At 34.4% G+C, this 17,903-nt stretch overlaps 1 protein-coding gene across 1 annotated transcript; it reads left to right on the top strand.

The window, feature by feature from the left end:
• Positions 1-1,753: 1,753 nt before the first annotated feature.
• Positions 1,754-16,768, top strand: LOC145592809 (uncharacterized). The gene is made up of 22 exons (XM_081649317.1): positions 1,754-2,218; positions 3,502-3,756; positions 3,847-3,971; positions 4,115-4,159; positions 6,111-6,192; positions 6,305-6,373; positions 6,813-6,983; positions 7,068-7,133; positions 7,277-7,345; positions 7,779-7,850; positions 7,928-7,989; positions 9,311-9,589; positions 11,112-11,248; positions 11,368-11,462; positions 11,531-11,569; positions 11,646-11,705; positions 12,119-12,220; positions 12,861-12,909; positions 12,993-13,051; positions 13,830-13,894; positions 14,005-14,056; positions 16,174-16,768. Exons 1-22 carry the CDS (start codon positions 2,045-2,047, stop codon positions 16,237-16,239), a joined length of 2,193 nt encoding a protein of 730 aa, XP_081505443.1. The 5' UTR covers positions 1,754-2,044; the 3' UTR covers positions 16,240-16,768.
• The last annotated feature ends 1,135 nt before the right edge of the window (positions 16,769-17,903 follow it).

Here is a 17,903-nt window from a genome sequence, read left to right as displayed (position 1 = left end):
GTATGTTTTCAACCCCCTTTTCCCTTACTCTTTCAAATAAGTAGCTACCTTGTTAATGTAAACACATTAGCTTGAAATGAACCTGTGATACCTTGTTAATTAAACACATTATCCTAAAATAAGGAAATTTTACAAAAAAACCACCTTTTATAAGCATTTTTTTGCAAGAAACCACCTTATAATTTTTTTTGCAAATACACACCTTAATCAATTTTTTTTTTTGCAAAACTATACTTTTATGCCGGAAAATGAGGTTTGACCTCATTTTATTTTCCGGCGTTGACTATCCCAATCTACCCACGAAACCACCTCTCTCCCCAGCCCCACCCACGAAACCACCTCCCTCCCAAGCCCCACCCACAAAACCACCCTTTCATGGCATTGACAACCATAAACACACCCCCTCTTACGGTGTTGACCACCCTAATTACACTCCTTTAATGACGTTAACCACCCTAAACCCTCCTCTATAACCCTAGCCACCCTTCTCCCCACCATTGTCAGTTTCGTGGGTGCAAATGGCGTAGTTAACGCCGGAAAATAGGGTTTGACTCTATTTTCCGGCATAAAGGTATGGTTTTGCAAAAAAAAATTTGATTAAGGTGTGTATTTGCAAAAAAAAAAAAAATTATAAGGTGGTTTCTTGCAAAAAAATGCTTATAAAAGGTGGTTTTTTTTTTGCAAAATTTCCCTAAAATAAACTAGTGATGACTCTGATGAGTAAGCAAACAACAATTAAAAATATAAAATGGAAGGTTAAATTGAAATAAATAAAAGCATATATGACAATTTTAGTTATAAATGCAGAGTAATAATGCATGATGTTAAGTTGATTACATCCTTTAATGAGAAATTCAAAATATATGTATTCTCCTTGTAATCGAAATGACGACGGCGATTACGGGCAAATTATAAATAGTCAAACTATCATAGTTGTGCTTGATCTTTTATTAATGTGTGAATCTTGCCAATAGACATTAATGACACACGTGAGGTTTTTTTAATCAGATCCCGTGATTATTGGTAAAGGTAAATTCCAACTATTGTACAAAGACTATTTATTATGAACCTTATCGACTCTAAAAATAGCAATAATCATAACAAACTAAGATTATAACAAACTAAGAAATTATGTCATTAAAAATGCTTACAATTCTTGCAAAGATCATGCTAGACATTCAAAATCACAACCTCTCAAAAGTCCAATAATATTTCTTCTATAATGTTATTTAATATATACATCTCACTATTAGAAGATATCAAACCATACAATTATCAAAACATTGGAATCATTATAGTGGCGTGAAACAGACACACACCCTTAACACAAAACACAACAATACAGCATCATTACCTTTCCCCTTTTAAGCAACTCAATTTACAAGTCCTAATTCACATTAAATAAAACAAGAAAAAAAAAAACATAAAAAAGCCTTTTAATGGCCCAAAATCACCCAAAAAATAATTTCCATAATTATCAAGATTACACCCTAAAATTACTATTTTTTATTTAAAAAATGCCTAGAATTTGCCACGTCAAGTCGGCCAAAAATCGGCATTCACGTGTAAAAGAAGAAATCAACGACCTTTCTTTTGACACGTCAAAAGTACTTCTTCCCTAGCCCTTGGATCTGTTTAAATATCAGTCAACGGGGTCCGTTTTCCTTAGCTAATTTACATACACACCCAAATAAATAAAAAAAAATAAATCATAAATAATAATAGCTGCAAAATCCCCAAATATCGCATTTTGTTTGAAGAACTCCCAAAAAAAAAAAAAAAAAAAAAATCAAAATTAAATTAAAAAAGTAGGTGGTGCTCCTGCTAGTAAAAGAAATCCCAGAATCTTTGATTTATATTTTAATTTTATTTTTGTTAATTTTTGGGTTTGAGATATTCAATTTGAAGGAGGAGAAAGGGGAGGAGAGAGAGTATATAAATACCCGTGAAATTCTGAAAAGAGGTTTTAGTTTTTGGTGGTATTGAAATCCAGTAAGTGGTTTTGGAGCTGGAAATTGAGTGGTTTTCCGAGCGGTTTTAGGGCATGGGGAGGTCCGGCCATGGTATACGGAGTTATTCTGTTAACTCTAATGACTATAAGCTTCTAGAAGAAATTGGATTTGGTGCAAGTGCGACGGTTTTCCGAGCGATCTATCTTCCGTATAATGAGGTCGTTGCTATCAAGTGTTTGGATCTTGATCGATGCAATAGTAATTTGGTTCGTTTTCTCTTTAATTTCAGTTGACTACTGATTTTTGATCGATCGTTATTTTTTTATAATTATTTTGGGATTTTTTTTTATTAATTTTGTGGTTTTTAGCTTAGTTTATAGTGTAATTACTTCAATATTGGATTAATTTGTCGTTTTTATTGTTTTGCAATGATCTGTTTTTCCTTTTCTGCATTGTTTTGGATTTAATTTTGGTCTGATGTATTGTAAGTTTGGAAATTGTGGTTGTAAATGCTTGAATTTTGGTTGCATGCATGGAAATTGAATTTGTTTTGCAGTGTAAATTAACGGTTTAAGCTATGTTAGTTAAAATCAACATTTTTTTTTTAACCTTTTTTTGTGCTTATTTGTTAATTCCTTGCAATCAAGGAGGTTTAATTGTTAGTATGAAATGACCTTTTTATACTAGTTGAATCGTTCTCACGCACTCTATATCATTCAAGCTATGTTTTGGAAGTTTCTAACATTAGCAGTGTTAAGGAAAGGTGACAATGTTTTCATAAACATCGAAAAGTAGTGTATGTTACCCTTATTTCCGGAAGAAGGGAGTGGTGTGATGGCGTTTTAGGCGAGGACAGAGTGAGGGAGGGACACTTTCCTTTTCTCATAAACCATTTGTAAATTCTATTAATTTAACCCCCTCCTCTTTCTGTAGGTTATTCAATTATCTGTAAGATGTTTTGTGTGGGTCAGAGACAAAGTTAAAACTGATTCAGTAGGGTTTAAGGGCTAACTACAATGATATGTTAACTCATAATGTTTATGATTTGACACGCGAACTTATAGCATACTGTATCATCATCCTTGTGTCATACCATGAAATGATCATAAAACCTGTTTACCCCTTCGAGTGCACAGAAGCTTCTGTCTTTACTTTTTGCATGCAAATCGTAGGTTCCCTTGAGCCTTGATCCAAAAGGGAAACCATCTGTCCTACAACTTCATAGGAAAAGAAGTGAAAGATTAATTTGGCAAGACATTTGATTTAGTCCATTTTAATCGAAATTTCAAAGTTGGAACGATTTATTATTTTAATGAATATAATCCTAGTAATAATTAATAGTCTGGCCTATTTATTGAAAACTACCAAAAAAAAAAAAAAAACCCTAGTCCATCTTTTTTACAGAATAGAGTCCTTTACATCTGTTGGTGATTGAACATCTATAAGGAACAATGGTAGTGCCAACAGCATCTTTATTCAGGCAAATTAAAGCAAACAGTTTGCATATGTTATTACCCATTTCATCTTAAATACAGTCGATCTTATGCAGGATGACATTAGAAGGGAGGCACAAATGATGAGTCTGATTGATCATCCAAATGTAGTCAGAGCTTTTTGTTCATTTGTTGTGGATCGAAATCTGTGGGTTGTTATGCCATTCATGGCCGAAGGTTCTTGCCTACACCTGATGAAGACAGCTTACCCAGATGGCTTTGAGGAACCTGTGATTTGCTCTATATTGAAAGAAACTTTGAAGGCTTTGGAGTATCTCCATCAACATGGACATATTCATCGTGATGTTAAGGTTATTTACTAATGCTGCGTTGATGAGTATGCAGTGCATGTAGAATATAAGAAGATATTGACTTTATTTCTGTAATTCTACTTTTTCCAGGCTGGAAACATTCTACTTGATACTAATGGACTTGTGAAGCTTGCTGATTTTGGCGTTTCTGCTTGCATGTTCGATAGTGGTGATAGGCAGCGGTCAAGAAATACATTTGTTGGAACTCCATGCTGGTGGGAACTGTTTGCTCAACTTTTTTTATAATTACTATTTGTTCTAGTTTGTGAAAGTTTTCCATCTGCTCATTTTATTAATTATTCAATTGGCACTAGTGTGCTATGCCAGTATAAGTACTTGATGTATATTCTGTTTTCAGGATGGCCCCTGAGGTGTTGCAACCAGGAAGTGGATATAATTTCAAGTACGTCTTTTTTGTACTTCCTCTGTTTTTTAGATGCATCACTTTATATAAATGGAAGTTTCAATTTAGATGCATCACTTTCCTTTTTAGATGATAAATGCTCTCTTTTCATCTCATATCACATGGGCCTTCTTTATTATTTTTTCAAGTTTATGCACTTGGTGAGTTGGGAGCCCAATTTTCATTCAAGTATTGATAAGAAGAGAAAGATTTTTTTGGTACTCTTCCGCTGTCCAGCTACACTTCTATGCATAAATATAGGAAAATGATAGGAGGGTTCAAAATTGAAGCCGCCAGCTCACCCCATCGAAGATACTTATGGTGCTTGAATTAGTATGTATGAATAATTGTGCAACTCCACCCCGCACCCACACACAAACACACGAACACACAACCAAAAAAAAAAAAAAAAAAAAAAACAATGCGAAGTCACCTCAGGTTTTAGTCTATAGAGTATATTATGATTGATCAGAGAACTCTTTCCCAAGTTTCAAGAAGTATGAACTCTCCCAAAGCAAGCTAAAGCATTATAATTGAATTCATGGCCTCCTTTTCCTTTGATTTATATTTTTATTTCTCCATTCCCCACCCCTATCTTTTACAAGATCCTCTTTGTGTCTCTGCCTTCTCCTATAACTAACTCCTAACTGAGTTAAATTGTAACACCCATGACACTCCCCAAGTTTGGCCAATGTGAAGAGTATTCTGGATACCCCTTCTAATTGTTTTAATATTTCCCTATTGACTTTCACATTTGTTGATGCACAACTTTGACTATTAATTTATCAAATCTAATTATCCATTCATTGAGACAAATCCAACAATCACTCCATTTTTAAGTGCAACTTGTAGGGGAAGTATGATATTTTTGGAGAGGAAAGACAGAGAGATAAAAATGTGGTCTCATGTGACAGTGAGAGGTTGAGAGAAATCATTGCCAAAAGTACTGGTGTTGCACCTCATTATGTAACTTTTAGGAAGGGGAGATGTTGCTCTTATAAAAATATGGAGGATGTAATATTCCTCTCTCTCTTCCTTTTTCTTACACCCGCCAGCCTTTTCACTCCACCTCTCTTACTTTACCTACTATCTTTTTCACCCACTCTACTTTTTTAAAATATTATTAATCTACATATATACTGAGTTATACGGTAGTATTAATAGGAAAATATGGCTGCAGTAAGACATTTGAATGGTGCAAATATCTATGAAACAAAGTAATATAAATTGAAGATCACTAGATCAGACATGTAAGTAAGACATCCGTTGAAGTAGCCTCAGAATATAGGACTGGTTTACTTATATTTGAAGCAAAAATGTTCTTATGACCAATCTATGCTCATTATGCAATAACTTGCAACCGTCAAAGTTTCACAACCAATAGCTGAAAATTGCCAGAGATACCAAAGATGCCATAAAGCAATTGATTTGAATTTCTACTAAGATTACTACATTAAATTCACAAGAATGATTGCTTGATGTCTCAACTAAGAGTACTATATGACTGATGGTAAAAGTGAAATCTTTTACCCTCCTTATGTATGACAGAAGTTACTTCAATCTGCTCAATTGTAAAGCCTCTAAGTACCATTCTCTGGACCATAAAGCAATTGTTTTGAATTTCTACTAAGATTACTACAATAAATTCACAAGAATGATTGCTTGATGTCTCAACTAAGAGTGCAATATGACTGATGGTAAAAGTGAAATATTTTACCCTCCTTATGTATGACAGAAGTTACTTCAATCTGCTCAATGGTAAAGCCTCTAAGTACCATTCTCTGGACCAGAAGGGAATTATCTTTATTTTCATTGAGCTTTGAAGTCAGCATGAGGGATTAATTTAGAAACAGAATCAAGTTTTTAAAAGAGGAATTTTCTTTTTAGGGTGCAAAAGTTACTGCTTTGATGATTGATTGAACATGTTGCTGAGTGCATTCTGCTTGTTCAGGGCTGACATATGGTCATTTGGAATAACTGCACTTGAGTTAGCTCATGGTCATGCACCCTTCTCAAAATATCCTCCAATGAAGGTTTCTTATGTGATTACTTTATTTCTATTACTCTCAACAATTTATGGCATTTGGAATAACTGCACTTGAGTGATGCTTGATTCTGAAATTTTCCCTTGCGTGTCAATTTTAGGTTTTGCTTATGACTATACAGAACGCTCCACCAGGACTTGATTACGATCGTGATAAAAAATTCTCAAAGGTTAATTGTTTCTTCATGTCAGTAATTTTATCTATTGTGTTTCTTTCAGTAATGTTGCTTTGTGGTTAAAATATGTCTGTCCAACATGATTTCCTGTCTTTTTGTGCACCTATTTGCTGTTTTCCCTCTTTGTTCTTTCCTTGTAAATTGTAACAGCCTTCTTAATTCTTATTGGATTTCCTTCATTTGAAATGTGAATAGTGCCCTCACTCTTTTTTATTTAATATTTTTATTTTATTGGCACTAACTGCACACGTCTGGTTTATCTTAACAAATCAGTAATGTAAATTAGGTTGTGGCTTGTACTGTTTACAGTCATTTTTAAGTTTTCTTAATCAATCAACATAGGTGTTGCTGGGCTCCTTTATTAACCTGTATTACTAATCTTTTGTTCAATGCTGACATTTTTCTAATTAGAGTATTTCTAGTTGTTGATCAGTCTTTTAAAGAAATGGTTGCAATGTGCCTGGTGAAAGATCAAGCAAAGCGACCAACTGCTGAGAAGCTACTCAAGCATTCTTTCTTTAAGCATGCCAAGCCACCTGAGCTTTCTGTGAAGAAACTGTTAGCAGACTTGCCACCATTATGGGATCGTGTGAAAGCCCTGCAGGTTAATCTGTTAGATTTTTGTTTTGTTGTGTTTGGTAGTTGTTTTGATGGTGCAGGAGTTTATTTTGGTTTGTTAATTCTGCAGCTTAGAGATGCTGCTCAACTTGCTTTGAAGAGAATGCCCTCAGCAGAGCAAGAGGCTATATCACAGGTACATCATCTGTAGTCTGTGAATTTTTGTTGCATCTAGCTTTATATGAGTTATAATAATATGTTACTCTTTCACTTAAATTAATTTTCAAAAGTTTGTCATGTTGTCAATAGCGTTAACTGTTTTGTGCTCTTTTACGCCAGAATGAATACAAGAGAGGTGTAAGTGCGTGGAACTTTGATATTGAGGACTTGAAAGCACAGGCTGCGCTGGTGAGTATTCCCTATGACCCCCGCCCCATAAAAATTGCCCCAATTTTCATTTTTTATCACTGCTTGTCTCTCCAGTCTCACTATGCTCTCTCATTAAATTTAAGTAGAAAAAAGACGATATACCCTACCTGCTTCTATTATGCTGATATCTTTAAAAAGTTTTTTTAAAAAAATCATTTGGGGCAATCTAAAAGGATAGAGGAAGCAATATCTTTGTTTTGTTGATTCACCATAATAAGTAATAACAACTATATTAATTAAAGGACAAGGTGAGTAACTTCTCGATTTCAGGTAGCATATCCTTAGTTAGAAATTATATGTATTAGCATATCCCCGCACTGAAACTTTGGCTTGAAACTGATATTCTGGACCTGTTTGTCACTAAAATTGGACATCTTTCGCCTTGATCTAAGCCTTCATGCTTGTCTTTTAGGTGCAAGATGATGAGGATCTGTCAGAAATTAAGGAAGCTGATGAAAGTGTAAAATATGCTCATAACAGTAAGGTATTAGTCATGTGAGATTTTTAACTATTTTTTAAAGAAATCGTGATGCTTATCTTTGTGATTGTATTTTTTGTCAGGACGCATCAGACTTGGGATCTGTTTCAGGAAAATGTATTCCATCAAACAATTTTGTTCGCAGGTATTAAGTTTGAAGGATTGAATATTGTCTGTGAGTGAATAATTCGGGATTTGAATGAAGAACCTAGAATTAGAAGTACGAAGTACAAAGTATTTGCATCCATTTCTTTGATTTGTTCAAAACTGAAGATTTCTGCCATACTATTTTTAACCTGTTAAGTTAACCTGTATTGCACTTTTACTATTCAAGGATTTAGATTGGGTATTCAGAATATGAATTTCAATGGTTTAGGTATGTAGAAAACTACAGAAATGTAGTACTCTTTATTTTTGCAGGTGGGAATTTGTCAGATCTGTGATAATGATTGTAGATTATGTTAACTGTTGTGCTGTTAATGTTGTCGTTATTGCCCCTCCGATATCCAAGGGTGTGTTGCAAAATTGATTCTGTTAACTGCTGTGAGAAAATTTTAACTTCTAAAAGATCATATTTTAATGTGATGAGTGAATGCAGGCAACTGATCTTGAGGTATCAGGATAATACATTGTATAACCCAATAGAGGGATTTAGGCAATTGGTTGATTTTAATGAGGGAATCCTAAATTGTAATATCATATTCTGAATCTGGGGTAATTGGAACTAGGAGAAATATACCATGTGCCCTAATATGATTGCTATCGTGACTAATATTGAGATCAGCTGAGGTAATCAAATATGAAATCTTGGGCATGAAAGAGGGAAGTGAAAGATGATTAGAAAAGGTAGATTGTGCAAGAAAGAAGGGGAAAGTAGAAGGGATAAGAAAGGATTGAAATCCTAGTAAAATATAGAAGTTGCGTTTATTTGCTAGTAGCCTGAAAATAATTAAGGCTGCTCTTTGATACTAGTTTGGGCTTTATAGTTTTTTATGTTATCTACTTTTTTTTTATCTATCTACCTGAGCTGTCAGTCTGTCACAATCATTAATTTTTAGATGCATTTTGAATATGCATGCTGCCTATATGTTGAAGTTGTAACGTAAATTTTAGATATTAACTCTGCTCTTACTAACATAGAAATTATATTACAAGTACCATGTCCCAATGTGTCCAAAAATCCAAATTTATTCAAACCCCTAGTCCTCTACCGAGTCCCAATGTTTATGGGTCATGGTGAGTCTAACACCATACATACCCGCATCAATAACATTGTTCAAAATAGAGGGCAGATTATCTGTGAGGGCTTAAAAGCATTTCTTTTTGAAGTCAGATCATAACGAGGCTGGAGCCAAACAAACCTTGATATGCCATGGGGACATGGGGTGATGGAATTTTGTACTTTGGAATGGTAAAGTTAGTTTTGAGGTGGATATTTTTTTTGTGATTAACACCTCATATTGCAGAAATCAAGGTTATGCTGATGAGGCCGCTGTTATGCTAACTGAAGATGCCATGTGTAAAACCGGAACTGGAACCGAGTTTGATGTTGGTAGTCATGGTAAAAATATTCTAGAGAAAGATGGAGCAGATCATGGGTCGGGAGCACCTGCGTGTGAGATAGACTCAGTACAAGTAAAGGCTAATTCTCAAGTAGTGAAAGGTCGTCAAAGTCAGAGTGGGCCCCTCGTGCCTGGAAATGTGGTAGGACAGACATCCATAGAAAAGGGTCGTTTTTGTGAAAGGTTGGTTTCAATTTCTTCTAAAATATTGATGATGATGCCTTTCATAAAGAAAGGGAAAGGAGAAACATGTAAATAGTTTATTTGCTACTTTGCTTTAACATGAAGCATAAAGCGTAAATACTTATCTTGATGTATTTCCTCCATTCTTTTTCAGTGCAACATTTAAAATTTTACACAATTCACACTTACTATTTTGATCATCTTTTGTGATTTATATGTTGAGAAAAATATAGTCATGTAGGATCTTGCTAGATTTGTCTCGTTATAAGATTTCAAAATGTCAAGTTTTTATAACTTTTACAATATTAAAGGTTTAAACTGTGCATTGGCGAGCGTGATATTCCCAATGTTGCAATTTAAAAAAAAAAAAAAATAGAGGAAATATTATGCATGCTAGGTTTAATCGTGGATCTAATATTTTATTCCCTCCATTTCGTTTTGATGTTTTGCTTTAATTCTTTGATTCCAGCTATTTACAATTTGAGGGAATATTTTAAATTATTCTTGATATGTATTATAAGAATAAAAAATAGTCATGTAGGGTCTTGTTTGATTTCTCTCAATGTGTGCTTTAAAAATATCTTCTTTTTTTAATTAATTTTTTTTATTATTATAATTTTTTGTTTTTTTACTAATCTTTGAGATGTAGATAGGCAAATATGTGCATCGATTTACATGTATTTGTTTTGTGTAGTCGTACTATTACGTTAATGCCGAAGCAACTTTTTTTTGAAGTTTTTAACTTTTCATTTAGAAGGGGTTTGATCTTTTTCTCTGAAAGCCTGGGGCCTTATATCTTACCAGGCAAACTCCATCAACACATCATCTGTGAACATACATGTTTCATTGCCAAAAATACTTGACTATTAACATTTCATTTACTTGTATATAACAGTAAAACAGCATTTGAGTATTAAAGGGTCAATATCTATTTAAAGACGGAAAAAAATAAAAATAAATTTCCCTACCCTCACTTCTTCCTGCCTAAGGCACCTCTTATCACTTCCCCTACCTTCCCCATTATCATTGGAAGACCAGTACTGCATCCCATCAGTGCCGTTAACTACTTTATAGGCTTCTTAAGATAGAGAGGTAAAGGAGTGAAAAGAGAATTTTATTTGATGATGGAGATGATTATGATTGAGAGATCAAAGAGATAGAGAAACGAGTTTCAGGGGTTTGTTTCTCAATGGCATTGAGTTTTTTCTATTAGTGTGGGTAATTTGTCTGTTAAACAACCACCTTCAGGGTACCTGAATGTATTCAATTTTGCAGGGGCATTTTGACTTTTTTTGTAAAATCTATAGGGTACAAATGGGAAATTCCCCTTTAATTTATCCTTTTGCTAATGCACAAATTGTATCTATCTTTTCCCTCCTATGAGCTGTAGGTTCATACAACCTTTGTACGTTTCAAAAATTGTTTCAGCAATGTAATTGTGCTGCATGTTAGTTCATATTCCATTTTTTTTATTTTTAGTTTTGCAGATTTGAAACTCTGGAATATTGGTTTTGATCAACAGGCCTGAGAATGAAAGTCAATATATAGCGGAGAAAAGTAACCGTGGTTCACGCAGGGCACCAAGCTTTAGTGGCCCACTTATGTTACCAACACGAGCTTCAGCAAATAGCTTGTCAGCACCGATTAAACCTTCAGGAGGTGACACATATCTTATAAGCTTGCATTTTTTTGTTAAGGAAATGTTTTGCTGGCATTTTTGTGCTGTAATCAATATCTGCATTTATTTTCCTGCAAGTTTGAAATATTTGTGGCTCCAGGATACAGAGAATCTTTAGAAGAAAAATCGAAGGCGAATTTGGTTCAAATAAAGGGCCGCTTCTCCGTAACATCAGAAAGTTTAGATGTTGTTAAGGTTAGGATCCACAATGATGCATGGTCTCTTTTTAAATGTGTTTGCTTCTGACACTTATTATTTGTTAGGATATGACATCATCTTCTTCTGCTCGGAGATCATCACAGGTAAGTTAACTCCATTGTATGACAATTTTTTTGACACTGATGGGATGCCTACCTAATTTTTACCCGTTCTTTCCAGGGATCGCCTTTGAGAAAGTCAGCAAGTGTTGGCGATTGGATTTCTGAATCAAAGCAGACCGTAAGTCTCATATATTTGTATCCTGATTTTTTATGATATTTTTTCTATTGCTTTCGAGTTTTTCAAGAAAATATGTATTAGCTATGCGTGCTTTTATGAATACTGTAGTATACATTTTCTTGTCCATTGCTGACTATTTTTGTTTAAAAAACACAAATATATGAACAAAATAATCGGAGGTAGAGTTCTATTAATATTGCTTTTTTAGATGATATTTGTTTTGAATTATTTTACAATTATATGGCTTAGTAAACACTTAAGCTTAATTTGATGGACCTTAGAAATAACAGTCAATCTCAGTATAACCTGTATCTGAAGCTTAATTCTAGATTTTTAAACATGATGACCTAGATCTGTTGTTTTCTGTTCTGTTTTCCATTATTAATCATTTGTTTTTGTTGAACTATTGTCAGATAACCCGTCAACCTTCTGGAGACATAAACAGTGCTAATGTGTCTGCATCGCTTCTCTTGCCTCACCTTCAAAATCTCTTTCAACAGACTGCAATCCAGCAGGTAGAGGATGAAAGTGCCCTGATTTTTAATCTTTCCTTAGTATTACCTCCATTCTATAATTTTGGATGCATGTGATGATTACCACAGTTACCACTACATCTCAAGTCTTTGTAATGGTTTTTTTTTTTTTTTTTTTTTTCAAGACTTATTGTACATTGGTATTGCCTCCGTTTTTTATTTGTTTGTTTCATGTGACTTGTTCTACAGTTTTTATTTCAAGCATTTGCGTATCTTATAAAGTCATACAAAGTTGATTTTTTGAAACTACAAATCTAGCTGAATCTATCAATATCCCACATGAATCTGTCATTTCTGTAATTCTTCGAAGAAAACCCATGGTCTAACCTTCTTTCTGTATAAGTGGAATATATTAATTGGGACAAACAAAAAAGAATGGAGGATAGTTAATTTTGTGTAAAGCTCATTACCTTGTATATTTTTAATCAAAGCACTCTTATAGAATATTCTTTGTTTATATATAAAAAAAAAAAGAAAGTAAATCTCTCTTTCTTTTTTCTTGCTTTGGCGGTAGAATCATCATAAAATCTACTCTGTAGTAAGAGCTCAACCATGGTAGATCTATTTATTTGTACTTGAAAGCTGAAAAGGCACTGAAACTTGTTTTTTGAATAATGATCAGGATCTGATATCAAGCTTGTTAAATAGCTTGCAATCAACTGAAGTTGAAGGTGAGTGCAAATTATGCCAGATGCTTCTTGTATATCTACATATTGGCTATTATGTGAAGCCCTCTTAATCTATTTTCTTGTAGGTTCTCAAAATGGAAGGCCTCCAACAGTGCCACTATCAGGAAGTCCAGAAAATGGAAGTGTAAGTTTTGAGAGCTATTCTATTGTTACCCAAACTTCGAGACTTTTGGTGGAGCAGCTTTAATTTAATTATGTTTGAACATATGTTAATTACAAATAATGTAACCTGTGCTTTATAGTTTGCTTTCATATCCTTTTCATGCTGTTACAAATACATATGTTCCTTTTTTAATGTTACGCTTTCTGTTTGCATCCATTCCTTTTTGTTTGGTACACATGTACATCCCTATTTTTGCAAAGTTTTCCCCCTTACCTCTCCTGCAACATTCTCTTTCCTATTTATTTCCTACTTTTCTTGCATTAAGCCCACTTACAACACTCTCTTCCCCACTTTATACTACACATGCCCCCTCACCTAATCCTCTGTCATAATCTTCTTTTTATGTGTATCTAAAATAACTGTATCTATTAAAAGGCAACTGAGATAGTTTTACTCAGCCTTCATTTGAGTAATTTTGTTGTATTTGGCATGATGTCAAGTAGTGATGTTTTGCCATAAGATGTAGCACAAATCTCTTAAGAGCAATCTCATGCTGCTTCCTTACGTATATTTGTATGTCTGAAGATCAAGTAGCCACTCTGATATGAAATTTGTTGACTAGAGTGAGATGTTGCCTCTCTCCCTCTACCCGGGACAGTATGTATCTAGCAATTATGAAGCTGTTATGTTATTTAATTATCTATGTGCAGCATAAATTACAAGGCTCTTCGATATCTAAACAAAAAATTTCTTTGGCTTGTGTTATCATTGTTAGTTTCTAATATCAGATTGTTTACAGGCTGAGACAGTCGCTTCAGAAAGGGAACGATTACTTCTTAATAAGATATCGGACCTTCAAGCCAGGTTGAGTGACCTCTTACGAATTTTATTGTTTATAAATGTCATTGTCCTCCTCTTATATATATATTTTCAGAAGGCTTTTTTGTATCCGCCTTATTTGACATGTTGTGCAGGATGGCTAGTTTGTCTGAAGAATTAAATGCCGAAAAACACAAATATGTGCTGGTAAGTTATATTTTATTTGTATTTTACCCTTCAATTTTGTTTGCCAAATTTGGGATTAGCTGGGTGTGGATATTAGTATATAACTACTGCCTCCGCGTTTAAATAAATTAAACGTTTTCTTTTTGCGGCCGTATATAAATAAATGAAACGTTTCCTTTTTTAGTAACTTCTCTCTATTTTTTTAAATAATATTCTCTTTACTTTCTAATAATTTTCTACTAACTAATGGTCCCCACAAAACCCCTTACTTCTCTCTCTCTCCTCAAATTTTTACCCCACTACCTATTATTTTAATAAGTTCAACTAACTCTCCTAAAACTCGTAAAAGTCAAAACGTTTCATTTATTTAAACACAGAGGGAGTAGTATTTTAAAATTACCCTCACTCTATTCCTTCAAGATCTTCTTAGATAGTAGATATTGTAGATAAGATACCAAGGTACGGACTACGGAGGGAGTATGGTGGACTCCTTGTACCTTTTGGTTTTTGGGATAGGATAGTGAAAGTGGATTAGAATTGATAGTCCAAATTAGGTTTCAAGTAGTGAGGCAAGCAAGAGTTAAGGGGAGTAAAGCTACCAAATACTGGTGCGATTACAGTCAGAGGCTTCATGGAATGGAAGAAGATCTTTGTGGAACATGAGTGACACCCAAAAGGGAACGTATAGTATGCATGAGGCCATGTAATTTGCTCGCACTCTGTGTTTTTTACTTCCTCTGCTCCAAATTAATTGACATGTTTTCCTTTTTTGGGAGGTTTCTTTTTAGCTGATATGGTATTTTCAGCAAGTTTTGTATGGTAAAATTTCAATATCACCCTCACTCCTTAATTCCTTTTTCTTACAGCCATTATCATGGCTTATTTCCTTTCTCTTCCCTCATAGACACAATTACCCATTTTTTATGTCCTTCCATTTCCACTAAATTTCTGTCTATTCTCTCTGCACCTGACTTCCCTCTTCCCCTCATCACTGATATTCTCTCTCTTCTTTGAAGAAGCATTTTCTGGTGGTTAGGGCGAAAATTTAGATCAAGACTGAAAGCACCCAATCTTTTCCAAAACTTGGGACTTAAGTGACTCATCTTTGTGTTCTCTACCTCTGCCACCGCTGTTGTTTCTTCCACTTCCAACATAGAGAATAAAAGCTCATCAAGGCTTTGAGCATCAAAGCCTATAATTATTGAATATAGCCCTTTACAAATGCAATGTGTGCGTGAGTTTTTATTTATTTTTTATATTTATTTTGGCATGATCAATAGCAAGCTTTACTACCAAAAAAATACCCTAACAAAGAATCTAAGATGATGATATGTATCCCGTATACTTTTAAAAAGTTTGATATAACTCTTATGAATAGTGTTGGGATAATTTATACCCCCTAAAATGATTATTGGCTTATTTGCCCTCATTAATGATGATTGCCTCTTTGGTTACTTTGGAACAGATTATGTTTGGTTAAGAGTGTGCAGAAAGGGTTGTACACTGTTCGTTGAAAATATGAGTTTTTATGGTTGTAAAAATTATTATGCTGGAGAAACCAGAAAGTTGGAAAGTGACAACTATTTTTCAGTGTTTGCATTACTTATTTTTGGCATTGTCTATTTCCTCTGGTCCATGGTATCTGGGCTGTGACTGCGTGAGAACTGAGAAGTCCTAGGCTCTACTGAATAATGAAAATGTGCCCCCTTTAGTCCTTTACTCTCCATATTGCTTCTTCTCCAGAATCAAGGAGTTTTATTCTTGCTGGTCTAATCATTCTGAATTGGTTACAACTCAATTTCTCCTATTGTTTAATTTGTTACCTGATGAAATAGCCGAATCTCATATTTGGCTCATTGCTCTGGCCTGGGCAGTAACTGAGTGAGAAGTCCCTAGATTGTGATGATTAAACTGAGTGGCGGAATTGTCATGCAATTTCTGCTAATATTTATTTAAGTACCTTGGGAAACAGCTGTTGAATCGCTATCTGTATCTTTCAGCTCATTTGCTCTATTGTAGTTGTAATTATAGTGAAAGGTATATATAATGCAGAGTACTTCTTTGACTGAATGTAATTCATTGCTCCATGGAACATCCTAATCTTATTAATTAATGGTGTATGCTTGTTTACATTTCAGTTGCAACAACAGCTATCTGCAGTCTCCAGTAAAGAAGACGAAGACAGTATCGAAGTGGATACTTGAGGAAGCAACGTTAGTTTCTTGTACAGTGCGAGTATAGTGTATATTCAGGTAATAGGTCTTGAGCTCACAAACCTATCCTTTGGCATGCTACAAGAGTAACTCAAGCTGGTGCCTTGTTTTGGTGAATATAAAGAGAAAATAGCTGCCGGTCCTCCTATCTGGGTCTGGTTTCCATCCTTAGCTTAAGTATTGTATCCGAGCTGCTTTTTCACAGATCCCTTGGCTTCTTGGAAAAAGAATGATGACGACGACAAATGATGATAACTAAAATTGTATTCTTGATTTATTTGTTCAAGGGATCTACAAGAAGCTGATTCTGTTGAGTCTCAGTCTGAGAGGAGTGTGTATAGGCTGTTTCAAATACTCGGGGGTTGGCATTTATTTGTATTTTTATTAAAATTCTATTTATTTTTTCTTCAATGGTTTGAGTAGAGCACCATATTGAATGCCTAGGAAATTAGAATAAGTTTTATGTGTATCTTTATTTTATATGGAAATTCTACCTACACCATTGTAGCTTTTTTGACAATTCTATTTGGTACCAGAGAGAGAGAGAGAGCCAGATACCCCCTTCCGATTTAACATTCCAGTAACTTTTTAAATAAGTGCAAAGTTGGAATGACAAACCGCCACCACCACCCTCAGTGGCAGGCTGGCAGCCACCATACCGCTTTTCTCTACTCCCTTGTAGATTTACCCTCACCTCAAAAAGCTCTGCAAAACCCTTTTTCTTCCACCATTGTTCAACTCTACCCGAACACTAGTCGATTTTTCCCTGCAAATCCATTTTCCAAATTAACACTGCATAGCCTCCCTATTGTAACAGATTTCCCCTCTACTCAATCCTAAGAAGCAGGTTCTGTATGTAAATGGTGGGTGCCGGTGGTTCCTTCAGTTCTTCCGTTGATGCTTGTTGGCTTCCTGGTATATAGGTATAACCTTTTGAGATTGGTCTTTTGGGAGTTGTGTAATGGTCTTTACTTTCTACATGATCAATGTTATTATACTTTGAGGTGACTTTTTGACCGCTTCCATGGTTATCAACTTCTATGTTCCTCATCGGTAAGACATTAATCTTGCACATTCAGCACCTCGTTTGCAAAAAGCCAAAAACTACATAAATTTGGCAATTAAAAGTAGCCTCTTGGTTTGCAAGAAAGGTCAAGCCAAGGCATAACATCTTAGTACATGATGATGAGGAGTGAAGTTAAAGCATGAATGAGATGGTTCTTGGGGTCCTTGAGGAACCTTAGAAAGTAGCTCGATGCCTAATTTTGATTAGTCTAAACATGGTCTTTAAATGTAAAGTTTGAAGGTTGTGATAAATAATTGGATCATTTTTGAAGATTTCAAACTAAGGGTAAGAGACTTAATTGATGGTAGGTCATACATTCCAGGGTCATTTAATGTTATTTGAAATCATATGTAGGCAACAATTGGTTACATACGGCTTGGAGTAGTTTTAACTTAATGAAAGGAGGCGTGTTCAAATAAAAATAATCTAATAAATTAAAGGAAAAAAAATACTCTAATATGTTTCAAAAAAAAAAAAAATACTCTAATATATTCCTAACTTGATTAATTAATAAGGTAAAGTGATGTTTTCAACAACCCAAATGATATTATACTTTTATAGGTTCTCGTGGGGTCTATGAGAATTGAAC

This window comes from Chenopodium album, chromosome 2 (assembly GCF_948465745.1).
Source record: "Chenopodium album chromosome 2, dcCheAlbu1.1, whole genome shotgun sequence".
NCBI lineage: Eukaryota > Viridiplantae > Streptophyta > Magnoliopsida > Caryophyllales > Amaranthaceae > Chenopodium > Chenopodium album.
The sequence above is the reverse complement of the archived record's forward strand: the minus strand, read 5'-3'. Positions and strand labels throughout refer to the sequence as shown.

Excerpts from the sequence above, each read along its gene's own strand:
- LOC145592809 (XM_081649317.1), top strand. The coding sequence starts at position 2,045 with ATGGGGAGGTCCGGCCATGGTATACGGAGTTATTCTGTTAACTCTAAT. Across the intron at positions 2,219-3,501 it reads ATCGATGCAATAGTAATTTG|GATGACATTAGAAGGGAGGC; the intron begins GTTCGTTTTCTC and ends GATCTTATGCAG. Across the intron at positions 7,346-7,778 it reads TGAAAGCACAGGCTGCGCTG|GTGCAAGATGATGAGGATCT; the intron begins GTGAGTATTCCC and ends CTTGTCTTTTAG.